The 17,333-nt window shown below is 45.0% G+C and overlaps 2 protein-coding genes across 2 annotated transcripts in view; one reads left to right on the forward strand and one right to left on the reverse strand.

Moving 5' to 3' along the window:
* The window catches only part of CRTAP (cartilage associated protein), a 32,916-nt gene extending 25,777 nt beyond the window's left edge, over positions 1-7,139 (forward strand). Inside the window, exon 7 of the mRNA XM_033212916.1 lies at positions 2,604-7,139. Coding sequence (XP_033068807.1) covers positions 2,604-2,657 — 54 coding nt within the window. The 3' untranslated portion in view covers positions 2,658-7,139. The remainder of the gene's footprint in view (positions 1-2,603) is intronic.
* A 5,380-nt stretch (positions 7,140-12,519) lies between these two features.
* SUSD5 (sushi domain containing 5) overlaps positions 12,520-17,333 on the reverse strand; it is a 67,857-nt gene continuing 63,043 nt past the window's right edge. The window contains exon 5 of the mRNA XM_033212917.1: positions 12,520-14,188. Within this exon, the coding sequence (XP_033068808.1) occupies positions 12,897-14,188 (1,292 nt within the window). The 3' untranslated portion in view covers positions 12,520-12,896. The remainder of the gene's footprint in view (positions 14,189-17,333) is intronic.

The following is a 17,333-nucleotide window of genomic DNA, read 5'->3' on the forward strand; positions in this document are numbered from 1 at the left end:
TAATTCATTGAATTTTTTTTATCATGAAGTTGTGTTGAATTTTGTCAAATGCTTTTTCTGCATCTATTGAGATGGTCACATGATTTTTGTTTCCCTTGTTAGTTAATATTCATTATAAACATGACTTTTTAGTGACTAATATTACATGATACAGAATTTTTAGAATATAGCCTTTTTGTAGGCATTTAGTTTGCTTCTAACTTTTTTGCTTTTACAAATAGCATAGCAGGGACTAAATTGTTTACTTCTTCTCTAATCATTTCCTTAGAAGAAATTCCCAGTGGTGAAATTCCTGGTCTAAGGCTGTGAACACTTTGAAGACTTCTGATGTATAAGAACAACATATATAGAAAGCAAATCGTAGATATTAGAACACGAAGAGATTTTTTACAGGATTCAGTAAAGCTCTCTCATGTCACAGATAAGGAAACAAACTCAGAAAGCTAGAGTGCCTTGCTCATAGTCACACAGAGGGTTAGTAATCATCTAATGAACACACCAAGCTTATTGCAGGCTTTAAAATTCCTAGGATTCTTGGATTTGGCACTTTCAAGATAAAAGGACTTTGTTGAAGGTTCTGGAGTAGTTTGCTTATTAATTGAGGCTTTAGAATTGTGAGAGAACTAATCCATCTCTAAAGAATGAACCATTTTCTTACTATATACCAAATTATGGCAAGTAATACTTTGAAATGAAAATATAACCAAAATCATAAAATTCTTAGTTTAATCCTTTCATTTTCCAAAGGACATACTACTACTTTAGCTGCTGCTATGTGTGGCATTCTTCCTTATTATCTTTCTGGCATTGAAATGTGTATAAGCACTCCTGAAAGTCTACAGACTGGTTCAAAATTTTGCAGAGGTTTATTACAGTTTCAGAAACTTTTTAAAATAGGCTGAAATAGATGCTTCAGGTTTCAAGTTCTGATGGTTGTTTGCTTCAGCAAAGTCCAAAGAAACAGAATATCATTTGTTGGAAGGATTTATTGAGGGAGTACTCTCAGATAGGACCAGAATGAGGGTCAGAGTAAGGAGCTCGACAAAGATGTGGTCTCAGCTGGGGTCAAGCTTCGCCTGCTCCCACGGGGGACTCTGGAGCATGAATGGCACCGCAGAGTTGTTCCTGCCTTTTGTAGTCCCCCTTATCAGTCTGTCATTCATTCTTTGTTGCCAGGAAGGGCTGGTGTGTAACCTCCCTGGCAAGACTGCTGTTGTTTTTTTTTTGTTGTTGTTGTTTGGCCAAAGGCAATTGCCCAGAGATGGGGCAGCTGCTAGCCGTTAGCAAACAGCCCTCGCAGGAGTTGGGGATGGGTGCGCTGGGAAGAAGATCTGAGCCAGGCCCCACCAGTATTCACCACAACAGCCATGCAGGGGATGCAGTTCTTTCATCTATGCTGCCTCGGGCACTCATTACTAGTGAGCTAAAAGCAAATAATACCATCATCCCACAAGTCACAACAGATACACAGCAGGATATAGTAACTCCCTAAGCAGAAGTTATGGCTATACACATAATCCGTCTACTATGCTGTGTTTTCCTTTTGGGGTCTAGAAAGCAACTGAAAAACGCTTTTTCCAAGCCATAATGTTCTACTGTTACAATTTGAGTTTCTAACCTCAGGCATGACATAGTAGAAGTGTTTGATGATAATACTAAGACTCCCATTTGTGTCTTATGTACTTGATAGGTTTTCCAGTTATTCCCAAATGCTGCAAGATTTTTATAAATTTCTCTGTGTTGAAACATCAAAAGGAGCCAACAGGCTCTTGGCCTGGGATGGTGAGCTCAGTGAAGGGGTCGAGCTTTAGCAGGGGTGGTGGGGCCGGTCTGTGCTGACTCTTATGGAAGGTGCCTCAGCCTTGGTCATTCACTCATTCTCTGCAGAAAAGAGAATGGGTGTCATCAGCTGGTGGTCCAGGAGGGTTATAGGAGAGAAGTCAGTGTGGAGAAAGAAATTGGGAACGGTGCTGGGCTGCTTCAAGTTGAAGTGTAAGGCTGATTGCAGGAGGGAGCAGGTGAGCTCCTGGTACCGACACTGGGCAAGTGGATCCCACTGTCCCTGTGTGTCTCTCCTGTAAGAGGGATGATTGCTTCAGTCATACCAGCAATATGTATGCATGCGCTCAGTCATTCATTCTTCAACATATTTATTGAGCACCTTCTGTGTGCTGGGCTCTGGGGAAGAAAAATCAACCCAGGCCCTGGTCCTTGAGAAGTTTGTGTTCTGGTGGTCAAGGCAGAAAGGCGACAGATAGAAAGTGTTCCTGTGGGAGACCTGCACATGAGAGGGGAGGAAGGGGAGTAGGCAGAGATGCACACAGGAGGGGCACTTGGTAGAGCCGTTCACAGGCTGGGATGTCTGCCTCACACAGCATGTTGGCGGACCTCGCAGAGCACTTGATAGCAAGTTCAAATGGAGTGAAAGCCGAGGTCCCCTCCACAGGGAGAAATCAGGTCCTCTGGGCCCTGAGAAACAGAGAAAACCTGTTTCAGCCAAAGCAGACAGTGGCAATGGCCTCTCGGGATACTGTTTCTGCTCATCAGCACTTTTAAAAGTCCAGTGAGCCCATTTAACAAAGTTGTCCTGTTGTCTCTCACAGGGAGAAGTTGTGGAATACGTGGATGACCTCTTAGAACTGGAGGAGACCAGCTAGCCCACAGCAACCAAAGAGACTTCTTGACGTTCAGGAAACACAGATTCTTTGTCCTTTTCCCAACAGCCCAGGCTGTTGATACCTCAGAGCCTTCCCTTTCCTCTCCGAAGTGAAAGGGAAGCCCCCATCTCTCTCACTACATGTCACCAGGGGTGAGCCTGCCTTTCCCATCTTCACACCTGCCACCTCGTGTTCACACCTATCTTCCTTACCTTCTTTTTGAGATGGAGTCTCGCTCTGTCGCCCAGGCTGGAGTCCTTTGGCACATTCTCGGCTCACGGCAACCTCTGCCTCCTGGGTTCAAGCGATTCTCCTGCCTCAGCCTCCCGAGTACCTGGGATTACAGGCATGTGCCACCACGCCCGGCTAATTTTGTATTTTTAGTAGAGACGGGGTTTCGCCATGTTGGCCAGGCTGGTCTTGAACTGTTGACTTCAGGTGATCCACCTGCCTTGGCCTCCCACAGTGCTGGGATTACAGATGTGAGCCACCGTGCCGGCCTCTTTCTCACCTTTACACCTGTCTTCTTATCCTCACATCTGTTTTCACACCTTCACCTGTCTGTCTCATGTTCACACTTGTCTTCCCCGTGTTCATACCCGCCTTTCTCACCATTTTGCTTTGAAGGACAGTCTTCTCTGGCTTTTTTTTTTTTTTTTCCCCAGAAAATCAGTATTATTTTTTAAATAAGAAAAACATTCCTAAAAGATGGTAATTGTGAAAACCTCCTTTGGCTTGTTTGCTCTTCCAGCTTTTAGTCTCCTTTCTCCCCATCCAGGAAAGATGGTGGAAGACAAAGGCTAAATTTCTCCAGCCTCACAGTGGTCTTCACTTGGTCTGACTTGTACCAATTCTAGCACCCACTGAAAAACGAGTAGAGAGTGTAGAGTACAGAAATGTGGCTTTTGCCCCACTTTGCATCTCCAAAATCACAACGGTTGGCCAATCCCATTTGAGGACAATGCTTAGTTATGAGTCTCCGAGATGGAAAAAGAAGAAAGTCAGAGCTGTCTAGTTTCATTTATTCTTTGAGTAAATATTTATTGAGTACCTACTGTGTGCTAGGCATTGCCCAGGGAACTACAGATACTTCACCGAATAACGGGGGAAAGTTCCCTGCGCTCGTGGAGCTTACATTCTACAGGGAGAAAGAGATAGGAATCTCAATACATAGGAATAAATATATACAAGGTATCCTACAGTGATAATTGCTATGGAGAAAAATAAAGCAGGGGAGGGAGTAAGAAATCCTGGAGATGAGGCTGCAGTTTTAAATGGGGCCTCACTGGGAAAGGGACGTTAGAGCAGAGACATTAGGGAAGTGGACCCTGGGCAAGGTCCAGGTTCCAGGCGGAGGAACAGGATGTGCAGTGCCCCTGCTCTGCATGGTCAGGGAAGAGCAGGGAGACCAAGCAGAGTCATGGGCAGGGGGAGAATGGAAGGAGAGACGGCTGGGGAGGAGGTCAGGTGGTGGAGGGCCTTGACGTGGCTTCTGCTGAGTGAGATGGGAGCCACTGGAGGGTTTGAACAGAGGAGTGCCTTAATTGATTTATATTTTGCAAGGGTCATTCTAGCTGCCATAGTGTGAAAAACTTTAGTGGACAAGGGCAGAAGGAAGAGGGAAGACCTGTTAGGAAGCTGCTGCAAGATTCCAGTCTTGGGCCTGGGCCACAGCAACAGCAGTGGCCAAATATCTAGATTTATTTTGAAAGCAGAGCCAATAGGATTTGCTGAGAGGTTGAATGTGCAGTGTAAGAGAAAGAAGAGTTAATGATGACATTAAGGTTTTCGGCCTGAATAGCAGGAAAGATGGAGTTACCGGTTACTGAAACGGAAGGATGGGCTGGGTAAGTAAGGAATTTGGTGCAAAGCAGGCTGTCTGTGGTTGGAATGGGAGGTTCTGGCTGCAAATCAAAGTGGAGAGTTTTCTCAGGTCAGGTCTGCAGCAGAGCTCGAGACAGGGATCTGAATGCACTTGGTTTATTGTGTGGGGTGCTCTCAGAAGGAACCCGTGAAAGCCTCTTATCAGTCATTTATTGGCTGTGAGAAGGTCCCTGGGAGTGCTGGTACATTTGAAGGCAAGTGGCTTCAGTTGAGGGCAAGTCTCTGGAAAAGAGGCTGTAGGTATCTGGCAGCTACCATGCATGGTAGTGTGTTGGTGGTTGTGGGGTCCTGGGAACTGGCTCTGTGAAGGGATCTGGCAGGGCACCACAGCGTCCCCTACTGAACCATCAGCATGTCAATGGCATTTAAAGCCATGTGGCCGGAGGGGCCAGTGAGATTGTCTCTTGAGTATTACTGGGAAGCAACAGAAAAGAGCCATGGATGGAGCCCTTGGGCTCTCTGGGAAATTGGAAATCAGCCAAAGAGATTGAGAAGGGGTTACCTTAAGGTCAGAGAAAACCAAGAGAGTGTGGTGTTCTGGAAGCTGAGCTTTCTTTATTCAGCCTCATTCCCTTCCCCAAAGAAGCCACTTGCGTAGTTGGGCCTCTCCAGGGTTGAAGGCAAGAGGAGAAAGGCACAGCATTTGGGAAACAAGACTTTTCCTGCAATAGCCTGGGAAGGAATAAAAGGATGGAGTGTTTGGGTTTTTGTGTACTGGTGGTTCATTGGGGTGGAACACTCACACATGGTGCTTTTCTGGGCTTTCCTTATCCCTCAGAACACTCGACCAACCTCGGGGAACTTGGGCACATCCTTCTGTTTCTCCTTCAGTTCCATCCTGCTTCCCTCATCCCTTCTGACACTATGTCCTCACTCACCTGCACAAGAATCCCTGCATCAGGTTCTCTTTTGAGGGTGCCCAACCCAGGACAGTCCCCTACCACTTCTGTCTTGGGCTGAAGTTGCCTGTGTCCGCAGAGGCTGTACTCCCAGTGGGTGTGTTAGACCCGAAGAGTCAGTGTTATTACTGGTGGATGCACCATGTCCACAGCAGCCCCCCAGTCCCGGCGATGCGTCAGATCTTATGTGGCTTCCTGCTGGGGGAGATGGCCTTTGCCCACGGGATGCCGGGTTCTCCTTTATTTCCTCACCCCACCCTCTACTCCACCAGAGAAACTTCCTTTTGAACTCAGTGGGGAAGAGGGTGATGAGACAGGGCTAGAAAGTAGTAGAGGACCCAGCGAGTGGACGCCCTGCTCCGGGATTCCTGAGTCTGTAAATAGTGTAGTGTGCCCAGCAGCTGTGAACGCCCCTTATAGCCCTGGGCTGCAGTGTCCTTCCCAGCTGTGTGAGAAAATGAAAGCCGACGTCCACAGGGACCCAGGCTGGGTTGGGTGTTGTGACTTACTCCACCTCTGTACCCTGCAGCGGTCCCATTGGGTCCTTGTGAGCTTGGGGTGAGCTTTCTGTACATGATGATGTTCCACATATGGGTTGAGTTGGCATGGTAGGGGGTCCTCGTTTACTCTCTGAAGTTGGCCTCCTTTCACTGGGGATGGAAAAGCATGTCCACCCCTACCCTAGTGATGTCCCCTGAGGACCCTGGTGATGGTACAGTCAATATTGTCAGTACTTTGCTTTGATTGAAGGCTGTGGCGCTGAGTTACCAAAATTTCTATTTCAAAGGAAACCAAACCTTAAAAAAAAGAAAAAAAAAGTGGGCTGGTTCTTCCAAACCTACCGTGAAACCCTGATGTGCAGGCTGCACTCAATGACCTCAACCCAACACCTCCCTGTGTTTCTTGGAAGAGCCTAGAAGATTCCTGGATTGAGACCCCATTGGTTCAGCCTCAGTCTGGCCTGTCTTGAAAAAAGCAAACACATTTGTAAGCTCTGTGGGAGCTTCCAGGCCCGCTGTAAGATGCCTCGCTTGTCCTCTGACCCATCAGCATGGAGCCCAGTGGTTGCTTTTTGGTTCTGCAGGCTGGTGGGGAGGCCGCCCATCGTGGTGGGGCATCTGTCCAGCCCCATTGCCACTCAGGGCATCCAAGCAGGAGGCACCCGCTGGGAAGGGTCTAAAGATACTCCTTGTGGCCACTGCTACTGTTCACATTTGACTTGCGGAGAAGTGAAGGGCTGAGGGGAGGTTTGTGTACACACATGTAATTAAAAGTCACTAACTGACCGAAATGAGCACATACCAACATATGCAACATACTAATATCTTCCTGATTTTTGAGACTTTCTAATTACTACAACTAACCTGTTGTGCTCACCTCTGGAATTCAGAAAGAGAGCCACTGCGAGCAGTGACCACAAGGCCTGCCTAGGAAGGAAATGTGTGCTTTCAGTTCTTATTAGGGAAATTTTAAGAGCACAAAAATTTTATTGAACCCACCTCAGTGGCAAACAAAAAATGATTTGTCAGATTGTCAGTGGGAAGGGGTTTATTATGACTGCTGGTGGAATAAACAGTGACCGGTTTCTGCCAACATTTATGGAAATAACGTTTCTAAGTTTTAAATGTGAGCTGTAAACTGAAGCCACTTCAGTTAAAAAAAAAATCAATACTTAAACTGTAGGGAAAAGGTGGATCGGTGCCAGAGAAAACATTATTTAATAGTGTCGGAACATGGAACTGCAACACAGTTTGTAGCAAGGCACTGAGAAAAACCCACAACTAATCCTTCATCGCAGCTGTCTGAACTCTTGATCATCTGCCATCCCCCAAACAGGGACTTCTTTTTTTCTGGTGACTCCAGGCCTGAATGACCTAGTGTGGAGAGTTTCAACTATGTACAAGGGAGGAAAGAAAAACGGAAAGGAACCTTAAGTAAGCCTCAGCCAAAGGTTTTATGCATGGGACTTCCTGTGCCTGCAGCCAGGGGCAAGACTGATCCCCATGCCTGTCCCCATGACATCTCCCTGAAAGAGAAGACACCATGACAGCCCGGCTTTGCCTTGCCTGACCCACTCCTACCCCAGAAATAAGAATCAAGAGCAGCCATGGTTATCCTTAGAGTGTTTTCCATCTAGGGCCAGCCACATATCCTGGCACCTGACACTGTCCCCACGCAAATAGCTGACTTTCGTTGCTTGTTGAATGAATGAGTTGGCTGTAGATCCTCTCGGAGCTGGCAGGTAAGATATGAGTGCCTCATTTTATAAGAAGAGAATAGGAAGGAATTAAGCAATTTGGCCAACAGACACAAGATAAAGATTCCAGAGTTTTATCTCCCACTTTACGGTAGCAGTCAGTAGGCCAAACTCCAAGGACCACTGCTGATGTCTTTCTCTGCCTCCTCTCTTTGGGTTAGTGTGGTATGTACAAGCTCACTCTTGTTGAAAATTAGAATTAGAAAATAGTTGAAAACAAAAGCTTTTTGTTTTTCTTTATACATCACATTAAATGTTTTACTTTGCTTATTCTCTATTTTCTGTTCTATCCACTGGACAGGGATGTCTTCACCACATTCTAGAAGCTATGTTGTAATGAGCTCTGTTTTCTCAGGTCTGTGAAATTTCTGACATTCATCTAACAAAGTAGAAACTTCACACCAGGGACTCCTGGATCTCATGCAGGAGGACTGGTCCTTGCTAGCCATGAGCTGGCTGAGGTCCTGTCAGGCAGTAGAGGCTCATGCCTCTCCTCAGGAAGATTGTGTTTCAGAGGAGATCTGGAATCTCACTAGGAAAAACATTTGGAATCTGTTTCAAACAGGGACCCAACGCATCTTCAGGCATGACTGTCAACAGCAACTATGCTCCATGCATGCCACTAAGGGGCAGGCAGGAGAAAGAATAGTAGAAGGAAGCAGGTGGAAAGAGTGAGGAACCAGCCAGCCCAAAAGTCCACGTTATGGAGAGTTCAAACAGCTGTCTGAAGAAGAGGTGGAGGACATGGAGATGAGCCCAAGAATTCCAGAGGATGTGGTAAAAAATCTGGACTGAGGAGGAGAGGAGGTGCAGGGAATAAGAGTTGAGTTGATGGATGTCTTAGGTCAGAATCCTTTGAAGCAAGGGAAGTGATGGGGTGCTCTCAAGAGAAGGGGTGTGAGGGAAACAGGAAGGAGCTAGTAAGGATGTGTCTTCAGTTGGAGACTGGCTTCAGCCTGATCTCATGGGAGCTCTGGAGCATGAATCACATTGGAGTTGGTCCCACCTTGAGGCAAGGAGGCCAGCCTTTTGCATTCCCATGACAGCTGGTCATTGGTTATAGGCTGCCCTAGCAGAGTATAAGGTGGTCAAACTTCCTGGGTGAGGGAACTCCCAGTAGGCCAAGGGCATTTCTCTGTGTTGGAAGGGTACACTTATGTGCTTATGAGCATTTTACCAGCCAACACTCAGGGCAGCTGGAAGATGGGTTCACCTACCTAGCAAAGGGGACTTGGGAGGGGCATCAACAATGTCCACAACATTGGAAGGCTTGGGAGGCATGGATCTGTGGTGGTCATGGACGTGAAAATGGACGTAAGGCAGATGGGATTGGTGCTGATGGTGTCTGAGCTGGATTTGCTAGTTGCCCTTCCACATCTCTTCCAACAGGCCCCTCCAACATGCCTGGTGTCCCAGGAGCCTGACCTCTATGGTTCCATTGCCTGGACTTCTTCACCCTCTGATTTCCAGTTGCCACTGGGACATGCCAGCAAGAGACGGCAGGGTGAGACAAGGTCTGGGTCCTTAAAATCTTTGCTTCCTCCACGCCACAGTTGGACACTGGCTGCATTCTCCTTGAGGCCAGAGCCCTTGTCCTGCAGGGCCTTTCCTATTGCTGAGCTCTTGTTGGCTCTCTAACAGATCCCCACCATCCCTTGATGGTTCCCCTAACTCTCCCCACACCTTTGTGAACAGTCCCTTCAGCTAACCCTCTAATTACTGCTTTGAGTGTCCTGTGAAGAGAAAGGGGATAATCAGTTCTCTCTTAGGCCAGTGCTTCTCAAGCTTTACCATTCGTGCCTGCCACCTGGGCATCCTGTTAGATGCAGATCCTGATTCAGCAGTCCTGGGGTGCGGCCTGAGATTGTGTACTTGCTTGCAGTGCCTGGGCTACCGGGGCAGGAGCCGCACTTTGAATAGTGAGGTCCTGGGTATTTCATTGCAGTGAAGTGAGTGGTCTCTGGTTGGGGCAAGGAAGAGGGAAGTAGGGAGGGAGGAGGGGCAAGAGTGCCACAAACTTCCCTAAAATCCTGCTGCAGGAGGTAACATAGCTGAGAGTTAGGTTTAGAAAGGACAGTCTTAGATCTTAGATATAGTAAGTATTAAGACATTATTTTCAAGATTACTAGAGAATTTTTTTTTTTTTTTGAGATGGAGCCTTGCTCTGTCCCCCAGGCTGAAGTGCAGTAGCATGATCTCAGTTCACTGCAACCTCCACCTCCCGGTTCAAGCAGTTCTCCTGCCAGAGCCTCCCGAGTAGCTGGTACTACAAGCGTGCACTACCATGCCCAGCTAATTTTTGTATTTTTAGTAGAGAAAAGGTTTCACCATGTTGGCCAGGCTGGTCTCGAACTCCTGACCTCAAGTGATCTGCCTGCCTTAGCCTCCCAATGTGCTGGGATTACCAGTGTGAGCCACTGTGCCCAGTGAGATTTTTTTTTTTTTTTAAACCATGGTGCTGTAGCCTAGAAATAAAATACATTCAGCAACTGTTGGGGCAATAATTATTTATTTTAAATATCTCAGAAGCTTTGTGTTAATAGAACCCCCTCCCCTAATTTTCATGAGCATTAAACATTCACCATTCTCAAAACATGCATGACATACAATTTAGATTTATAGTATTTTAATCATTCCCTTTCAACATGCAGTTTTAGATTCTATAACATTAATTTAGAGGATACCACACCAATAAGAACTTAAAAACTGATATGTTGGGTTTATTTCACAGTCCATGTCTACAAATAAAACATTTACATGTATTGATAATTTGTAATAAATTTATTAATACACATGTATTAATATTGCCTATTTATTTGTTGGTATAAATTCAATGTTTTGGGTTATTCCATAATAATAGTTACTAACACAGTCCCAATGCTGGGACAGAGGTTATTTTATATAGTTAAAAATAGAAAAGTTATCTTGCAGTAGATTAGGATCTAATTTATAAATATGTACAGTCTCTGGCTTTTATTCTATTATGTTTTGCTTTGGCTACATGCAGAAAGCATTTTATTCCTATTGTTCTTGACTTCATCTGATGCATAGGTATTCTAGTTGGTGCCTTCAGGCTTTATTTTACCCAACTATGGGGACTAAGATCTTTGATTATGCTGCTTTTCTTTATGGCTACTTTGCCTAGTATTTTTCCAAAGCTTGCTGAAAAGAGGTGGCAGGGTAGAAAGCATGTTGTGAATTCTTTTTTCCTTAGGTAAAACACCACCAACAATTTTTCAATCATAAAAAGGATCAGGATTTCCCTCTACCACACAAAAACACTTAGACTCCTGTGGTGTCTCAAAATTAATGTATTGTGTTCACCTTTTACCACTGATAACTATTTCCAAGAAGGTGATTCATACTAGAAAAATATAACATGTTTCATTTCTGTGCCAACATACAGGAGACTATTGCAGGTGGCATTTGGGCAGCTTCAAATGCCACCTCAGCTGCACACAGCCATGCCTGACTTCCACACAACACACACCACATACTCATCTTCTGTGCCTTTAGGAGTTCAGCTGGCCTTGAAGTTCACATTTGAGCTTATTATAAACCAACAGGCTCTCAAACTTGAGTGCACATCAAAATCACCTGGAGGGCTTGTTAAAAACACAGAGAACTGGGCCCTACTCCCAGGGTTCCTGTTTCCTGAGTCTAGGGTGGGACTAGAGAATTTGCATCTCCAACAAATTCCCAGGTGATGCTGATGCTACTGGTTTGAGGACCACACTTTGAGAACCACTGCCATAAACCACACTGGCTGAGCCACCCTAAGGAATGATTTAGATGCTATGAAATGGGTTGCCCAACAGACAGGATGGCTTCTGTTTCCACAGAGCTCCCAGTTTCCACACTAGAGAACAGATCAGCACAGATCATTTCATACTCTTTTACAGATTCTTCTGCTTCTCCATCAAGTATGTGCCCATACTTGATATCCTGGTGTTCGGCCCTCTGAAAACATTTCTTTTTTTTTTTCTCCTGTGTCATTCCCTCTTACTGGAGTTCAGAGAAATGGTTAATCCTGAGAGAGGAAACCAAGGACTGAGTTTTGTTAGTCCTGGCAAAAATTCCAAGACATTCCTAGGCACAGACTGGTCAAGGACAACTAGGCCACTGCTTCTGAGAGGAAATGGTACTTACTGGTACAAAGCTAACTTTGTTTTTAAAAAATAATAGCAAATCCTTAACCAGGAAAGATCGAAAATAAAATAGAATAAATGATAGGCTGTCCCACAAGATGGAGGGAACAGAGAGGGATGTGTGTCTCTTCATTCCTCACCTCCCCCAACAACATGTCAGTCTTAAATTCTCTCTAATTTCAAGAAACAATGAAAAAAGAAACCTCAGAGCTTCTGGACTGTGTCCTGGCTCTTGGTTCATCTGCCCTCAGCAACATCACAACATTAAAAGGAAACAGCCCATTATTCTTCCATATTCCTCTCCCAATAATTCAATATCTATGTCCTAAATCCTGCTGCTCTCATACACTTGGTTTATCATGACTATTTATAAAATTTCAGGGCATGAAGCTGGTGATCTTCTTTCTTCAAAAAGGTAACACCATCATGTGGCCCACACCTGGAATCCTAGCACTTTGGGAGGCTAAGGAGGGCGGATCACTTGAGGTCAGGAGTTCTTGACCAGTCTGGCCAACATGGTGAAACTCCATTTCTACTAAAAATACAAAAAAAATTAGCCGGGCGTGGTGGTGCATGCCTGTAATCCCAGCTACTTGGGAGGCTGAGGCAGGAGAATTGCTTGAACTTGGGAGGCAGAGGTTGCAGTGAGCTCAGATTGTGCCACTGCACTCCAGCCTGGGCAACAGCATGAGACTCCATCTCAAAAAAAAAAAATAATAACAATAATAATAATAACAATAATAATAATACTGTGATGAAGGAAGAGGCGATTTTCAACCTCACACTGGAAACTGGGTCCAAGCACAGGTCTAGGATTAGTGTAGTCAATTCCACGGCACATGGTGAAGACACTGATGTGAGTGATGATGCCACCAAAGCCTCCCTGCCCTCCCAGGTGCTCCAGAGACACTTCTCAGCCTATAAAACAAAGAGCTGAGGAAAACATGATGAGCCCCAGTCCACCTGCATCATGCTCTAGTAAATTATCAGTGTGATGTGTCACAGTTATTTTCCTCCCAAGTGGCTTTGGGAGAACCCACTCCGAAGGTGCCTAGACCTTCTCCATCTCGATTTGCTGGTGGTAGTGCCGAGCCTGCCGCTGGCCAACATTCAGCTTGTACACGGAGCTCTTGTGCTGGTACTTGCGGTAGCCCCACACCATCCCCACACCTGCCAGGAGCAGCAGTAGGCACAGGACGGTGACAATGGTGGCGATCACAGGGCCTCTGCTGAGGCCAGGACATCTGCCCCCCACACATGACTCCAAGGTGGGATGAAGCTCCTCTTTTGTACCCGGCCCAGGGCCTTCCTGTCCAAAGAAGTCTTCAGACAGCAGGTATGGGAAGCTGTCCTGGATCTCAGGAGCAGTGGTTTCTCCTGGAGGCTGGGTGGTTGCCATGATCGTTGAGGGGATGTGGTTAGGTGTCTGCTTGACAGTGGTCGCTGTTAATATCTCCAGGGTGGAGCTGGTGAGCTCATAGGGCAGGGTGGCCATCGGAGACTCCTCTGTGGTGAATCTCCAGGGTAGAGTTGACTGGTACTTGGTCAAGTCACCATCCCCATTGCCCTCAGTCTCGGACACACTCATGGGTCTGAGCGCCAAAGCTTCCACATCTAGCATTTGAGATGGAAGAACTGAACTATGGGTCATGCCCTCGCTTGGTGTGAGGGTGCTACTCCAGGGCTTCTTAACTTCCACAAGAGTGGGCTGATCAGGAGTAAGTAGGATGTTTTCATCTAGTCCTACTGACCCATCCCCTTTGTCCCCATCTTCTTCCTCTTCTGCCTCTGTCTTCCTCCAAGCCCCATCTGTCACAGGGTAGCCATCTAACCAGGACTCATCACTGCTGCTCACCACAGGATCCCCTGCCTTGCTATCATTCTTGCCCATAAATGGCCCCAAGGGACCATCAGTGTTGTCATAGATCACCTTAGTTTCAGGTTCACCTGGGACCAATTTTACACCACTGTGGTTGTCTCCAGCAGAAAACTGCTTTTTGGTGTCATCATCCACGTCCTTTTCCAACCCAGGCTTGTGGAAAGCCTCAGCAGGAAACCAGAACAAGTGCTTCTGGAGCAGCCGCGATCCTGGCGAGTCTGCAGAGACACTGCTCCCAGCGCCAGGCAAGCCTGTGCTTGGCACAAAGCCTTTATCCTGGGCTATGTTTTCTCTCCCCACAGAAATGGAGACCAGATGGTCCTGTTTTGGAGCCTCCTCAGACAAGTCTCCCTGACTCCTGTCCTCTTCTGCCTCTGTCCGGGAATCCTCCATGAGCTCTCTGAATGACACAGATCTGTCATCAGGGAAGTTATCTTCATAGTCAATGTGTGCCTCAGCCTCATCTGGAAGGAAAGAGGGAAAAACCTCATTAGCTCCAAAGGCACAGAGCCAGTATAGAACACAAGAAAAGGAAATTAAAAGCATAAGGGCTGGGACAGAATAAATAATACTGTTATTATTCACAGATGATATGACTGCGTATCATAGATAAACCCAAAGAATCTACATATGAACATTACAATTAACTACAATTAACATCTGAGCTTAGACCAGGCATGGTGGCTCACACCTGTAATCCCAGCACTTTGGGAGGTCCAGGCAGGTGGATCACTTGAAGCCAGGAGTTCGAGACCAGCCTGGTCAACGTGGCGAACCCCCATCTGTAATAAAATACAAAAAAAATAGCCAGGCATAGTGGCATATGCCTGTAATCCCAGCTATTCAGGAGGATGAGACATGAGAACTGCTTGAACCCAGAAGAAGGAGGTTGCAGTGAGCCAAGATCACATCACTGCACTCCAGCCTGGGTGATAGAGTGAGACTCAAAAACAAAAACAACTCAAAAACAACAACGACAAAAAAAATGTGACTTTATTAGGGATACTAGGTCTACAGTAAATATAAACATCAATTGTATTTCTAAATACTGTCAATAAACAGAAAATTAAAATTTAAAAGGATGCCATTTATAATAACATTAAAAAAACCAAACATATGAGAATAAATCTAACAAAAGATGTGCAAGACTTCTACATGGAATGATATAAGACATTGCTGAGCAAAATTAAAGAAGACTTAAATGAATGGAGGAATAGATCATGATCATGTAGTAGAAGGCTCAAGATTGCTAAGTTGGCAATTCTGTCCCAATTGATCTACACAGATCTAATACAATTCTAATAAAAAATCTCAGACATTAACTGAATGCTAAAGTTTATGGAAATGCAATGAACCAAGAATAGACAAGGCAATATTGAAAAAGAAGAAAAAGCTGGAAGACATATGCAAAACATTTCAAGATTTACTATAAAACTGAATTACCTTTTAAGGCTGTGGTATTGGCACAAGGACAGATAATTAGATTACATTAAAATTAAGATCTTCTGTTCATTAAAAGCTACCACGAAGAGAGTTACAATGCAAGGCAGAGTTAGAGAAGATATCTGCAACGCATATAACTCTAAAGGGTTCATATCCAGAATTTAAAAAGGACTCCCATAAATCTATACTAAGTAGAGAGACAAACCATAGAAAAATTGGCAAGATACTTGAATTGGCACATCATCAGAAATATATCAGATTAGTCATTAAACGTGGAAAGATGCTCAAGCTCACTAGTAAGATGGTCATAATGAGATACCATTGCATAGCACCAGAATGGCTAAAATTAAACAGATCGACAATATCAAATGTTAACTAGGATATACAGCACTGTTAGTGGGAGTGTGAACTGGAACAACCACGATGGAAAACTGTTTGTGCATCTCTACTAAAATTGAACATATGGATGCTCCATGACACAGCAATTCTACTCCTAAATATATACTTAACAGTAATGTGTGCATATGGGCACCAAAAGACATGCCTAAGAATGTTCATAATCGTAAAAAACTGGAAGCAATTCGAGTGTCCATTAACTGCAGAACCGGTACATCAATTACGGGATACTCAAACAATGCAAATCTGTACATCAATAAACATGAACCAACTACTGCTTCCCACAACAAAACATGAATTGCATGGTCATAATGTTAAGCCAGGCACAAAAGAGCACACTCTGTGTTGATTCTATTTATATAAAGTTAAAAAACAGGCAGAATTAATCTATGGATGTCAAAACTCAGGATGGTGGTTACACTTGGGTAAGAGAGAAGGGGTGATGACTGGGTCTGGTACAAACAGGACTTTTAGGGTGCTGGCAGTATTTGATTTCTTTACTGTGTCAAGGCCTAAATATCTGTGTTTATTCTTGATAATTCATTGGTTTGTTGCCTTATGATTTGTATGTATTTTATAATTAAGTTAAAAATGCATCTTTCTTATTTTCTTTTTTTTTTTTTTTAAAGACAGAGTCTCTCTCTGTCTCCTAGGCTGCAGTGCAATGGCGCAATCTAGGCTCACTGCAACCTCCGCCTCCCGGGTTCAAGCGATTCTCCTGCCTCAGCCTCCTGAGTAGCTGGGATTACAGGTGCACACCACCACGCCCAGGTAATTTTTGTATTTTTAGTAGAGAGAGGGTTTCACCATGTTGGTCAGGCTGGTCTCAAATTCCTGACTTCATGATCTGCCCATCTCGGCCTCCCAAAGTGCTAGGATTACAGTCATGAGTCACCACGCCCGGCCCCCAATGCATCTTTTAAAACACTGATTTGCTCTTTGTAAAACTTCCAAGTCATGGGATGATGCTGTGAAGTATTCTGAATCCAACTGAATAAGATTCAATAGAGCCCCACAACTAGGAGACCAGAATGTAAGGACAGTCCGACGAGAGGGGAATCAACTGGTCGGGAAAGCTCAAGAAGCTGGTGTCCTCAGAAGACAGCAGCAGCCCTTTGAGCTTCCCCTCTCTCAATGGTCTTTGAAAGCCAAGTCCTACTGGAAGATACATTTAAATTATTAAAACAGACTGGTTCTCCCACTTAACTTTCAACTTCGGAAGAACAAAATGCACAGAGCTCCAGAGTCAAGGTCTAGATGGAATGCTGAGGTGTCATGTGGTGCATTCCTGGGTTCTGAAACTAGATTAGTGGGTATCTGGCTTATTTCTGAAGGCTATTAAGAGAATAAGACTCTGTATCTTGCTTATTTAATGATTGACAGAGTTATAAATAAAATTTAACAATCTTTTCTGATCTGCTCCTGAAGTGTAAGCCCATTCACTTTACATGTGTCCTCAGTCAGAAAAGGGAAACAGTGGAATGAAGAGCAAACATCACTGATAAATATCAAATGCATGTGTGTTTTATGCTTAGAAAAGGATGGCCAATGATTATACCCCATTGTGTCCTGTTCACAAAACCTCACACAAAAAACACATCAGATGGCTGGACCATTCTTACCAGCCTTGTAGAATTCAAATACAGGCTCCCAGTGCTCAACCAGGCACCTCCCTTCACATTCCCTGTTATATCCTCATTTCAAATTCTGCACTGACGCGCTCCTTCATTCAACAGACCTCACTGAGTGCTGACTATGTGCTAGAGCTTG

Source organism: Trachypithecus francoisi, unplaced genomic scaffold (assembly GCF_009764315.1).
Source record: "Trachypithecus francoisi isolate TF-2019V2 unplaced genomic scaffold, Tfra_2.0 Lachesis_group0, whole genome shotgun sequence".
Classification (NCBI taxonomy): Eukaryota; Metazoa; Chordata; class Mammalia; order Primates; family Cercopithecidae; genus Trachypithecus; species Trachypithecus francoisi.